The sequence below is a fragment of the Lagopus muta genome, chromosome 7, assembly GCF_023343835.1.
Source record: "Lagopus muta isolate bLagMut1 chromosome 7, bLagMut1 primary, whole genome shotgun sequence".
NCBI lineage: Eukaryota > Metazoa > Chordata > Aves > Galliformes > Phasianidae > Lagopus > Lagopus muta.
In genome coordinates this window covers 25,849,180-25,863,029 of record NC_064439.1, presented here as the reverse complement: position 1 = coordinate 25,863,029, position 13,850 = coordinate 25,849,180, and the positions used below count along the sequence as shown (strand labels likewise).

The 13,850-nt window shown below is 33.8% G+C and overlaps 1 protein-coding gene across 5 annotated transcripts in view; it reads right to left on the bottom strand.

Moving 5' to 3' along the window:
- The window catches only part of PHF14 (PHD finger protein 14), a 155,477-nt gene that overhangs the window by 134,441 nt on the left and 7,186 nt on the right, over positions 1 to 13,850 (bottom strand). For all 5 annotated transcript variants that reach the window (XM_048950407.1, XM_048950406.1, XM_048950408.1 and 2 more), the window contains exons 3-4: positions 11,106 to 11,752; positions 6,380 to 6,524 (exon numbers count right to left, since the gene is read on the bottom strand). In XM_048950407.1, coding sequence (XP_048806364.1) covers positions 6,380 to 6,524; positions 11,106 to 11,752 — 792 coding nt within the window. The remainder of the gene's footprint in view (positions 1 to 6,379; positions 6,525 to 11,105; positions 11,753 to 13,850) is intronic.

Genomic DNA, 13,850 nt, shown 5'->3' with positions numbered 1-13,850 from the left:
AGTGCTATTACTACTACTGTAAATGACAAAACTCAAAGCTTATCACCAGAAAACTATACTTCTGCATATGCCACGCTGAATATTTATCTGCTGCTCAGTGAGAAAAAAAAAAAGAATTTTACTGTCAACATCAAAGCAGAGACCTTACTGAAAGATTAAATTCAGTTGTTTGCCAGATAAGAATGATCAAGTAGCAATTTTGCTTGCAGAGCAATTAAATCCTTTAATTTTTATAATTAAATAGAAATGTAATTTATTAGTTCGGTTCTCTACTGACTGTAGTAAAATAGCAACAGTGCTCTAACCCTCTTTATGACAGCAACAGAGATAATAATGTAAAACTATATTCAGAAAGTAATCAGAAACACTATAGGTACCATTTAAGAAATACAGTCCTCCATTACAGCATGGGGTTCATCAATAAATACTTAACTAAGACAAAAGTATGTTCTGGTTTTTTTTTATTTGTTTGTTTTTTAATTCCAGAATCAAGAGATAAATAATGCTCAGAAGTGCATCCACAGACAAGTTGCATTAGGTATACAAAATACCATCTAGCTCACTTGTAAACTGATTCAAATTTCTTTAGCATCCCAGCAGCTTTAAAGAGCATTGTAGGTAGCCTTTTTTTTTTTTTTTTTTTTTTTAAGTTGTAATGCCACAGTGTTGAATAACTGCCAGCAAAGCACCTTTTAAACAATTACATTAACGTACAAACACAAAGCCGACTGATATCATATAGCTGATGAAAAATCTAGACTTTGAGAACAGTCTGTAGACTTTAAAAAAAAAAATCATTTCCCTAAATAAATTTATTAAAAATTACATAACACTACAGGAGGAGAAATACTGTCATCAGTCAATACAGCAAAATAAGATTAGTTTCTTCCAAACAGTGACTCTTCTACAATCAAGTGTAATTACATTTGCTTTTCTAAACAAAGCACCATCAGTCTACTAAAATTACAATGGTGTTGTATCTTCACTCTGAAGGATTTGCCAGTTACACTTATCACTCAATTCTAGCTAATATTTTGTTCCTTTTTCCTAGAAAACTTCAACATGCATTAGCTGTAATTATTTCCACCCTTATCATGTATGTTGACATCAAAATTGTTTTTTCTGTAACACCACAAATCTAGGTCATTTTCTCATGAGGATTTATAACTCAAGTATTTTTTCCTAATTCACACAACTTGTCTAAGTGACAGCTTTAAAGACTTCAAGATCTATAACAGACACAAGGAGGCATTTAGTCTTTTCCCTGTCATTCAGCAAAACCTAAATATACTGTTACAAGCAGCAAAAGTGATGGTCATTAGCCAGAGAAAATACACTGGATTTCCAGTAAGGGCTGACATCCTTGTTTCAGCTGGGACAGAGTTAATTTTCTCCCCAGTAGCTGGTATAGTGCTGTATTTTGGATTGAAGATCAGAATAACATTGATATTATAACAATGTTTTTATTATTAGAGAGCAGTGCTTACACGTAGCCAAGGACTTTTTACTTACTCATGTTGTCGTACCAGGAAGAAAATGGGGCTGCACAAGGAGATGGGAGGGGCCAGACCTAGTATTGCTGATCCAGACTGACCAAAGTGATGCCCTATACCATATAATATCATGCTCAGCAATAAAGCTGGAGGAAGGGATGGCCAGGGTGGGTACTGCTGCTGCTTGGGGGCTGGCTGGGCATCATCAGTTGGTGGCAAGGAATTGCCCTGTGCATCACTGTTTTCTATATTCTTTTATCAGTATTATTTTCCCTCCCTTTTCTATCCTACTAAATCACCTTTATCACAACCCACGTTTTAACTTTCTATTCATTAATTTTCTAATTCAATCATTCCTTCAGGAAAGAGAGGTGGAGTGAGCAAACAGCTGTGCAGTCCTAAGCTGCCTGATCTTGTCTAGAAGAGCTGAAGGAAAGGAAATCCAGCAAGAATGCTATTGGCTTCTAAATAAAGTAAATACTACACAAAATAGTAATGATATTATTTGACATCAAGATGACAAATGTGCAGGAAGAGCTGTAACAATTTTATTTTTTAAACAAGAAACAACAAATCCCCTCAGTTTTACTTCAGTTGACACAAGAAAACAAAAGCACAAAACCCTACTGTAGAAATGTATGGACTGGGCTAAAAATCTCAATTTCAGCTTAAGTAAAAGCCAAACAGCTGCAAACTCTGTCAAAGGTAAAGAAAGCTGCTGAGTAGCAACAACATTTAGAAAAAAACATTTCTCAAAGTTTCTCAATATTGAGTTCATATTTTCCTCTTGCTATCATTAGTTGTAATAGTAACTGTGAACTGAAAGCCTAAATTGATCGGATTAATATTACTTTTTCAAAACAGTTAATGGAATGTTATATGCACACAAACTGCGTACTATTTATCAAGTACATACAAACAAGTAAATATACTAAGCAGGATTCATCAATTAACACTGATGAAAAAGATGGATTTGCAGTCCTAAACTAAACCACACTTTTAATGACTGTCAATTAATTTCAAATAACAGTTTAACAACCATCCTACAAGACATACATCATTTTTTAAGTTGAAAAAATAAAGTGTTTTCTACTGCAGAGCTACAACACAGTTTGTATATTAAAATCAGACAGTACAGAAAGCATTTGATTACAAAAAAAAAAAATGTCCTTTTAAAAGATTCTCAGTGCTACTTTTATGTCTTTTTAAAATGCATAGGCACACAGACATGAAACTGAAGCTGCTGGACAAGTCTTTCCAAACTTTTTCTTGAACATTTACTATGATAAGCATGACAAAGCTGTTCTAGATGACCCTCCTGTACTAACTGTTGGGAACTGTGGTTTTTGAAACAGAAAGCAATGTAACAGCTCACTACCACTCTATCTCAAAAGCAACATTAGGAGGTAATCTTCCAGGTTCTTTCTCAATGCAGCACAGTTGTTTAGGTGGTGTAACTAGCTTGGGATTGAAAGGCTAACAAGAAAAAGATAATTCTTGTAATGAAAACTATAGGTTTCATTGGAGTTACTGAATCTGGAATCTAGTCAGCATTAAGTGCACCATCTACCCCTTTCACCTGAAACTATACTGTAAAACCCCCAACATTTTAAACACTTAACTGAAAATGCATACTGTTTTTCCTTACTGTTCATAGAATTTTGGTTCTTTGGACTACAAGAGCCTCTTCTCAACCAGTGCTCATGAAGTGCCCATGTTTAATATAAGTAATCCTTATTATTCTGTCACTCTATGTCTGCCATTTCCTTGAAAGCTTCTTGCACTAAACAATAAAGCTATATGATAGCAAAGCCCATGAATTTGAATATATGAAATAGTCAAGAAGTTGAAATTCTCCTAGCATTTACTTTTCCACAACCTGAATCTATGTATTATGACTGCAGTTGTCTACTGAACATAATTTCATACAGAAAACTGAATTTCCTGAATTTAAGTCCACCGCATACTGCCATTAGCTTGTTTTTATGCATTATCATTAAAATGAAATTACAAACACTTTAAGATGCTAGCATTAAAGCAAGTGTCCTGAAACATACGTCACTGAGGGAAAAGGGAAGAGAGAACCTTCTCTCCAAGGATAATCTTTTGCCAAACTGAATGTCTGCATATGCTAACAACAGTCATGTATACTTCAAATCCTGATCTAATTATAAAGTTCATGAAAGCATGAACTTAGGTGAACAGTAGGTTTTCAAAAAGAAACGCTGTGAGATAACAATATTACATTCAGTCCTTAACTGGATCAGAAGTTTAAAATAAAGACATTAACCATGCACAATAAGACTATATTTAGATAAGGGAAAGTACTAGAGTACATTACAAGACAGAAATGAATGTTTACATCAGACGTAAGCAAACCAAGATAAGCATCAAAATTAAAGCACATGTAGACTACACTACTGCTTCTAGCAAGTTAAGCTTTATTTCCCACCATACCCAGCATGCAAAAGTTTTTTAAAAAAAAAAAAAAAAAAACCACACAGAGGGGATGGAAAAGTAACAGCTAGAAAAAAGTGGAACTTCTCTTTCTTGTTTAATTCCCAGCAAATAACACAAGGGCAATAGCTGGCAAGCATACTATCTACAGTTAGTTCATATCTTATGATATGCATCAGACATTCTCTTCAGACACACTGCAATCAATATGTCATGACAACTGACATCACAGTTGGGGGTGTCCTGCTACTACAAGATCTTACCACAAAAGCATTTATCCAAAGTGACAGATTACTGCCTGAAGATGATTTTTTTTTTTTTTTTAAATAAATGAGAATTATTTGCATGCTGAAATAAATACACAAACAACTGTACAACTACAAATTCAAAAGATTTTTTTTTTCTAGCAATATAAGCTGCTATTTTTCCCCTTAAGAAAAAAGGATTAATATGTGAATTGAGAACAGATGTAGTTGATGAATGCAACAATTTGCAGACTGAACTTAAGATTTTTTTAGACATAAAAATGTCAACTATAGGACTGGGTATTAGTATATACATGTATGCTGCTTGTGTAGGTTATGGAGTAGTTACAGACTCCTGACTAGAAAAAAAATGCCATTTGGTTTTCAAACATGACTGAGTTTTTACAAGCTGTCTGCACCAGAAAGGCAGTTTTAGGATGAGTCACACAGGCCACATATATGATACGAACACCACACAAAGAGTTGCCCCAAAAGGAAATAAATTTCTAACAATCTCAATGTCTGTTCAGTAAGCCAAACAAAGAGTTCATTAGCCACCCACAATCTTATGTCCAAACTAGAATCTCCCTATACATCTTGTAGACCAAATAATAACAACGTTTGTCCAGAGCTCTGACAAAGTTACTCCCAGATGAGTTATCACTCTTCCATCCTATGGAAGACATTGTGCAATTAATGCAAGTGAGCAAATCAAAAGGAATGCAAATCATTACTGAGCAGGCAAATACTAAATCTAGTGGCTAAGGTACTTGTACCAATTACTCAGGTGCACAGAGTATGCACAGAGGGAAGCTAGCTGTGCTAGAAAAGCCAAACTACACAGAACAAGAGTGAAGGGAGATCTGGACTGTGACAGGAATTTAGGAGTTACAGTAGATCTCAACACTGAGCAGTAGGTATCTAGAAACGACGATGGAATTCCACCTGCCATTTCCTAATTGGTATTAAACAAGGAACTGAACCACAGATGAGTACATGAAAAATACTGCTTTGAAACCATTTTTAAATGTGTGAAAACAAAAGTAGAATAGCAGATAAGGAAAAGCATTTCCTACATGAAAAGTCATGCACCAGTGAACAACTCCAACAAATTTTAAAAGGGCATAAAATACACAGATTATATAAATATCATTCATGCCTTTGAAGAATAAAAGTCTACCTTCTTTTAACTTCAAGGATTAAAAGTAGCCTATCTTATTTAAAAGGAGAATAGTACAGGATGGCAGAAATAATAAAAAGTTTTCATTAAAAAGAAAACTAAGTTGTCAAGAATACAGAATTTAAATTTTAACAAAAATATGTATGCCTTTCTATATTTTTATCTACTTTATCTTCCACCCTCAAGAGAAAGAGCAAAAACAATCAGTCTCATCTTTCCCATAAGGACCATTAAAGTTCCACATGCTCATCTCATGATCACCCAGGAAGCGCTCCTTTAAAAAAACATCAGTGAAAACTTGACTACAGAAACCTATTTTTCTCATCTTTTGAGATCATCTTTTAACTTACCAGTATATAGACAAATCACAGAATTGCAACCAAGTTAATACTTCAGAACAGTATTCACAGCAAATATCAGATCATTTCTCTTAAACCCTCCCCCATACACTGTAGGAAAGACCTCCTACCCTGAGTATAAACATCTACCAAATGCCAAAGCAATTAGCAAATCAACAATTTAAGTATATTTTAACTTTGAAATTGCCATTAAAAATTAGAGGCCAAGGCTAGCTGCCACATTCAATTCTTTTCTCATCTCTCTGCCTCTTTAATACAGCAAAAATACATGCAAAAGTCCCTTTCTTCTACGAATTCTCCTATTCTCACTATCTTCTACCCAATCATGGAATCAAATTTGCATACTGAAATTGACAATTTCATCTGATATTAAATCCTAAAGTCTCGAAAATACAATCTACAGTCAGAAGCATTAGCAAAATGTCATCAATTTCACAGATATACGTAGACCATGACCTATCCTGTACTTGCTTATATTAGCTTTCCTAAAATAGATGAATGCAATACTACAAAGAATCCACGTGGCACTACAAAAAATTACTCACCAGAGTTCAAAGGTTTAATTTTTTTTGAAGCAAGTAAAAATTTTAATAGAAGTAAAGCTTATGCTTTCTTCATGCATTAACAATGAAGGAACTGTATTACCTTCATGCACTGTTATTCCACAGTTGTCACATTGGATTATTTCATCAGCATCTTCACTGTTATCTCCAAGACAAACGCAACAAATCAAAATATGGTCCATTTTCTGGGAACTCCAATTTTGGGACTTCTCAAGGATCAAGGAGTCCTAATATCAAAAAATGAATGCACATGAATTACAACAGGAACTTCAATTTTATGTAAAACAGAAGATCTGTTATTTGTTCAATTTTGTGGAAAAAAGAACAACAAAAAGCCTCATGCACTTCTTGTGAAAACATTCAAACTCTTCATCCACAAAATTAAAAGATGGAATGAATACAATCTGATCTTGCTAGGTTTCTAGTTCTGGTTGTACTGAAATCATATATTTGACACTAACAAGGAACACAACAGAAAGCCATCTAAAAAGGAAAAGAGGGCCACCAAAAAAAAAAAAAAAAGGAAAAAAAAGAGGTGACCTTCAATATCCTAATATTTGAATATTCCTTTAGAAAGGAAGATTCCCTTTGTTGGAAAAAAAAACAACAACAAAAACAGACAAAAAACCAACAACCTTCCTGTATTGTTGTATTGAAACTTAAAAAAAAAAAAAAAAAAAAAAATGAGCTAACAAAAGCCTGATGAGTCTTCACATAAATAAAGTGTAATAACTTACTGACTCAGTTGTTTTATTTTGTTACATGCAAATGTATATGGCTCTATACAAAACTGTATGATATATTAAAACAATTCATTTTCTTTTATAGGATATGCAAGGAAGTCTAATGCTCATTTTTGCAACCTTCAATGTGTATTACACTACTCAGAGAATTCCCTTTTAAAAAGGAGTTTCTTTAAGGAAACAAAGCAGTACCTCACAAACCAAATAAAGTTGGATGTGAATTTCCATTGTTTCCATAAACACCATGACCTCAGCATCTTATTACTTCAGTGAGGTATACTGACTGTCTCTTACACAAAAGTTTCATAACTTATATAAATTCTCTTCTTTCCTATACTAAAAGCAAACAGAGTTTGGACCATCTTCGCTGGTGATATGAAGGCTTACAGGGACTAGACACACAGCTGAAACAAAAAAAGTAGGAAAAAGAAGAAATTAAGACTTTCAGAGCAGAGGCTGATAGTTCAGGGCTAAATGGCATCCATTCAACACACTAAAGGCCTGAGAATATTACAAGAGTGCTGCAGTGTATTAAATAGGTGAAAAAAAAATTAAGGTGGAAAGTTGCCTTTCAAACTTTTTTTTTCCTCTTTCCACTCCATTCCCCCCATTAATGAATAATAATAATAAAAAAAAAACCACACAGTACCAATACAGCACTTCCATATCCAAAGCAGATAAAAATTATTATGAATGGTAAGTGAAACAGATATTCCTTCTCAAAGATCCTAAATTCTTTCACCAGTCTATGCAATTCTATGGTAGTCTGTCAATCTGATACAGTCTCTGCTCTGCTCAAAGTTTTCAATGAATCACTGATAAAGCCTTTTTGTACTTCAGGTTTATCCAGAGCAGGTATTTGGAGGGTGGCAGGGACACCTTTGTTTTTTCTAGCCAATTTCAACTGGCTTATTCCAAATAGAAGTGGCTTGTTAGAAAGCTGTAGAAAATTGCAAAGATACTTCTAGTTTTGGAATCTATATTCTCTGAAGAAAAGAAAGATGGCCTACAAAATACAAACTAAAAAATTCCACCTCATCAAGAGGTTAAAAAAAAAAAAATAATAAAAATAAAAAATTAAAAAAAAAATGAAAGACAACATAATTGTTCATAAGATCACGCTCTTCCCCTAATAAATACAGGCTGACTAAGCATTTCTTCCATCTTCCTTTTAAGAGGAAACTCTGAAGTACTTTGAGTCAAGCAAGAAATTTGCACGTATTTGTCAAAAATATTGTGTCACACCATCACACATAATATACGCAGTTCAAATAGGAGATACTCCCTAACTTTGGCAGATTAACAGTTCAGTACCACCAGCTTGTTGGAAGCATCTCACATGCCTACAGAAACCAGTTTCTTCTGACTATACTTTCAACCTAAATTATTACTTGGCTTCATTAACATAAACTTAAAATTAATTTGCAATCTCTGCTGTCACAGAAGTCCAAAGTCTAGTAATTATAAAAGAAAAAAATACAGTAAATGCACAGATCTGCACTGTAAAAAAAAAAAAAAAAACAAAAAACATACGCAAACATGAGCAAAACAAAAAAAGTGATGGAAGGTCGGATCTAGAGTTAGGATTCACAGCTATCTTGATTTGCATTATGTGAAGAAAGCCAACAGGTCAAATGCAGACGAGAATAACATTGTTTTTCATGCAGACGGACACAGACTTGGAGAAAAAGGCAGGAACTTCTCAAACAACTCCTGTTCCCTATCCAAGTGAGAATAAGGACTTCATTCAAGCTATATGCCTACTTATTTATAAACTTAATGAGATCTTAAAAAACAGTAATTATCACAATCACCTCACTAGGAATAAGAGAATCCCATGAAGTGGTAGCAATTTATAAAAAACATGAAAGTATCATTTCTCTAATGATGCTTGACCTTGCAAAAGAAAGCTATGTTTGTCTGCCTCTGCTCAATACAGTACATAAGCACATAGCATTTCACTACAGCACAGGTTAGAAGACTCTCTATCCACACCTCAAAATATTTTAAGTGCAGAAAAATAAAATAAAAACTGCACACCAATCAAAAAAAGGAACTGGGCCACAAAGAATTTAAGAATGCATACTAAGGCTTAGAATATATACAATGTATACTACAATATTCAGAGTTAACTACCTGAACAATCTTCCATGCAGTAATTATGCCTTAAGACATCTGTTTTTCTAAGAACTTAGCTTCGGCAAGGTAATGAGATTTTGCAATACAGCTTTTTTTTTTTTTCCCCACAGTACTGGCTGTTAAAAATAGAGTTGAATATTAATCTAAAAATGAGTTCTAGAATCCAGTGTATAGACACTGTTGAAAGACTCTTAGCTAAAAGATCTGTTCACAAACAGCATTCAGCTTCACAGTTACAGAATTCTAACGCGAACTGCAAAATGTCAAATTGTGATTTTTATCTTTTGATTGATGTCTTAAATTCAAGGAGGAATATATGCATATTAAGAAGGTTCCCAAAAGATGCATTTTAAAAGTGCTCTGAGTCTCTGAAGTAGGCTTCTTTTTCCAAGTCAATGGAAGTTTAGGACATCTTGAAGAATATATCCCTAACAATCTAAGATTTCATTTCCATTCTGATATGAGAAACAACACTGGAAGGAAATAACCCATCTCCCAATGATGACCTGGTTCTCATCATTGATACTGGCAAAGCCCTTTCAGCTCCTGAGCAAAGACAGTACAGGTAACAACACAAGAATTGTGTTGTACAGAGCTTGATAATGAAAGATAAACAGTAGCCTGATCAGGATAGAAAGATCTTTATATCTGCCAAAGTGAAACCATTTCACAGGCCAGCTTAGATGTGTAATGAAAGAGAAAGTCTGCAGACTGTAAATTGCATACAAGTTTAAAAATAATAAGAACATTCTCTTATTGCTATTACTTATTACTACTCCAAGCAGCATCTAATATAGTAAACAACATTTCTAAGCATCACCATTCATTTATAAGTAGATAGCTACAGAGAATTAAAAAAAAAAAAAAAAAGCTAGAACTATGCATTTTTAAACAATTATTTGATTATCTCTTGTTATTAAAACTGCACATCTGGCTTGCAATTATACATACGTATATAAGTATATACATCAAAATCTTGAACAGAGACCACTGATTCCTCCAATTATTTTGCTTAGTCTTCATTAAAATAAAGTCTAAATGAAGCAGCAATACTTCTAATTGTTATACCCTATAATTTAGCAAATGTTTCATTTACGCTGCAATTGTTTCCTGAAAATAGAATGTAGATTTTACAATAACTTTTTTTTTTTTTTTTTTTTTTTTTAAACTCTGTTTACGATTTTGCTACTGGAGGAGAAGTCAGCCATCCTGACAACCTACTATCTTTTAATTCTTCCATGGACTCAACCTCTAAGGCAACTGTAACTGTACTGGAAAAGAAAGTTTCATTATTAGACACTTACCATAATATTGTCAGATTCCACAAATAGAAAATAGTTACTGTAATGATTAAGCACACAAATGCTTCTTAGCACTGTAGGGAATTACTTCACTTGTATGCATTATATGTAAAACCAACATAAATTGTCATGATTATCCTTAGATTTTAAACCCAACTGTGTATATTTACTTAGAATTCTAGCATTCAGATTTTGATGCCTGTGACAAAGAAGGGCTGGGATACAGAATAACCTATTATTTAGCTATTATGAGAATGTGATGTTTCTAATTTTTATAACATTATAGATGTGCTACATCTAACCTACAACTAACCTAAATATTCTGCTCTTACATGCTGATTTGCAGACCAGAGCTTGTATTTGCTTCAGAATTAAATCAATTGCCCTTCCCATTAAAGCCAAGAGAAGTCTGTCTATTGACTTTAGTGGCAATGGATCGGCCAAATGGTCCAAGCAAGTTTATTTAATAAGCAGTGAGTGCTTATTTAGCCCAATTTTGCTGCTTTGTTTATTCCTCTAAACACAATGCCAGCCAATCAGTTTTAACTTTTCAAATTAACAGAACAGCACTGGAGAGTAGTTTCCATTTCTCAAGAGATATATTATAGAAAGTTGGTTGCACTACCTCATTACTCTTGCTTTGTGAAAGAGCCAGGCTATCATTTGTCAGTTCCTCATCATCTGCATTATTTCTGTTAAGAACTTTACTCTTCTTCTTCTTGGATCCTCCATCACTAGCTGTGCTGCTATTATCTTCTTCGTTACCTTCCTCATCATTGTCATCCTCATCACTTCCACTCCCATCATCTTCATCATCCTCATTATCTCCATCACTCCCTTCTTTTCGCAGTGCATTTTTCCCTTTTTTCTTCTCAGGAGTAGGCCGCCAGTCGTTGTCATCTTCACTATCATAATCATCCATATCATTTAGTTCTTCCATTGACACAAAATCCAGTAATGGCCGGTTCCTGCGCAAATTCCATTTTTTTGGTTCACTTGCTTGTTCATCAGCCACAGGATCAGTTTCAGCTGCTTTCTCTTTTTCTTTCTTCTTTTTCGGCTTCTCTTCTTCATCTTCTTGCTCTTTCTTTTCAGTCTTAATTATCTCTTTGTCTGCTGTTGGCACTTCTTCAGCAGAGCTCTTTGGCTGTTGCTCTTCTACTTTCTCTTCTGCTGGTTCCTCCTCCAAGATATTTTCTTCTGATTCAGTACAGGAACCTTCTCCACTGTCCTTTGATGCATCTTCACTTCCATGACCACTTCCTTCAGAATCTGTTGAGTATATGAAAATTTAAAAAGAAGTTCCAAAACAAATGTACCCCCAAAAATAAAGTCTGTTGAAGCAAGTTGTTAAACAAAAGAATGATGCACGTTCCTCCCTAATAAGGAAATCCACGTTTATTTATTTTTTTTTCTCCAATTTGTCTCCAAATACTGCTATTTCAAGTGCTATGTTGAGAATCTGTTAAAACATCAGTGCATTTTTAAACGGCAAAAAAAAGATGGTAAAATTTATTAATGAACATTAAATGTTCATTTGAACTGCAGCTATTATTAATATTAACAATAAGTAAAGCGTCATTTTAATAAAACAGTATTAAATTTTTAATTTTTGGAGATGCTTTCTAAGTTTAAAAAAATTGTATTTAAAAAAAAAAGAATGTAGCTAATCCTATAAATTCATTTCTGTTATGGGTTTATTTTTATGGTTTGGGGTTTCCTTCAACATTAGTTACAAGCTGTATATGAACTATGCTTCATTCAGCATTAAGTCTGCGCAACAGCACTAAATTCTAGCTTTAGATAACCCACATGATATTTTTCTGAGTGCATTAATTAACACAAGTCAGTTTGCACATGATCAAGGAACAAAAAAAGATTCATATGTTAAAAAAAAAATTGCAAAAATAAAGGCATCTGTAGTACAAATTACACAAGAATTATTGAAAAAGATGACAAGCGAACTTGTTAATTTTTACAAAGATCATCCTCCTTGACTTGTCTTCCATCTTATATCTTCCCACTGTTTTTCACTTACAGTATTTGTTTTAATAAAAAAAAAAAAAAAAGAACAAGAGAAGATTTTTTTAAAAAATTAAGTATAAAGTTGCTTGATCCAATGTATGAATCAACTGCCCAACAGCTACATCTTTCAGTTTGTTCAGAGCCTTCTTCAACTCCTTGTAGCACTGTCAGATTTTATTAAATAGAGAGAAGAAACGTTTTGGTACGTGAATTAAACAAATATATATATATTTATTCACTTTACTTACCGCACACAAATATGACACTGATTTGATCACCTTACAAAGAGAGAATTTCTGTGCTTAACCACCTCTTTATAAAGCCAAATAAAGAAACATTGGAGGCCAACATACTTCTTAAGGCACGTACATTTTGAGAACATGCTGCACACTTCACACATGCCACATATTCCCACCCACAGAATATGACTGACCGGTTATTCACCTGTTACACGAATATATTGGTCAATTTTGGTTTTATGGGTATACCCATATGTGGAAGCAGAAAGAATCTGATAAGGGGATCATATAATTATCAACTATTATGAGAAAGTACATCGGTGCTACCACTACTGATCAGAACGCTACTGCTACCAGGTGAACAACAGGCCCCTTACAAGCTGATAAAAAAGGAAGTTTTATTAAAGTCTCTTACTCAAAGAGTAATTTAGTAATGCCCGCCCCTCCCCTACCAGCCTTAATAATGGTACCTGAAGTAGAAGCATAACTAACTCAAATTTTGAAATAGTGAAATACTTTCTAGGCAAGAAAAGCAATATTAACTGAAATGCAGTATAGGAAATAATTCTTACATTACAGTAGCTTTCTTTGGATTCCTACTTGCCAGATCTCATGACCACTCTAAAGGTAAGTCAAAGTTAGAGTATTCCACTAGGCATTTATGCTACAGATTAAATGCCAGATGGATGTTTGATACCAAATTTTTGTATTACAGGCTTCTACTGACAATGTGTCAAAGTAGTACGGAGCTTGCAACGTTACAATTATTTTCACAAGCTCTTATTACCTTATAATACGTACACGCATATATTATATCAATATTGTATCAAAACAGTAACTTAAGATTTCTGGACACTTTGTGTGGTTGCATTTCTGAACAGGCTTAGATTTCTTGGGAATTTAAGCTTCCACTTCATTTTTGGGTGGAATTTTTGTTTGAGAATTATTTCCTTTGTAATAACATCCAATTGACCAACAGTGAATTCTGTACATCCATACTGCTGCACTAAGAATACTCTAACTGCTATATGCCATACAAACAGTATAAAGCAGAGAACAAATAAACTTAAGTTTCATTCTCTTCTCACCTTCAAATTCTCTTTTGA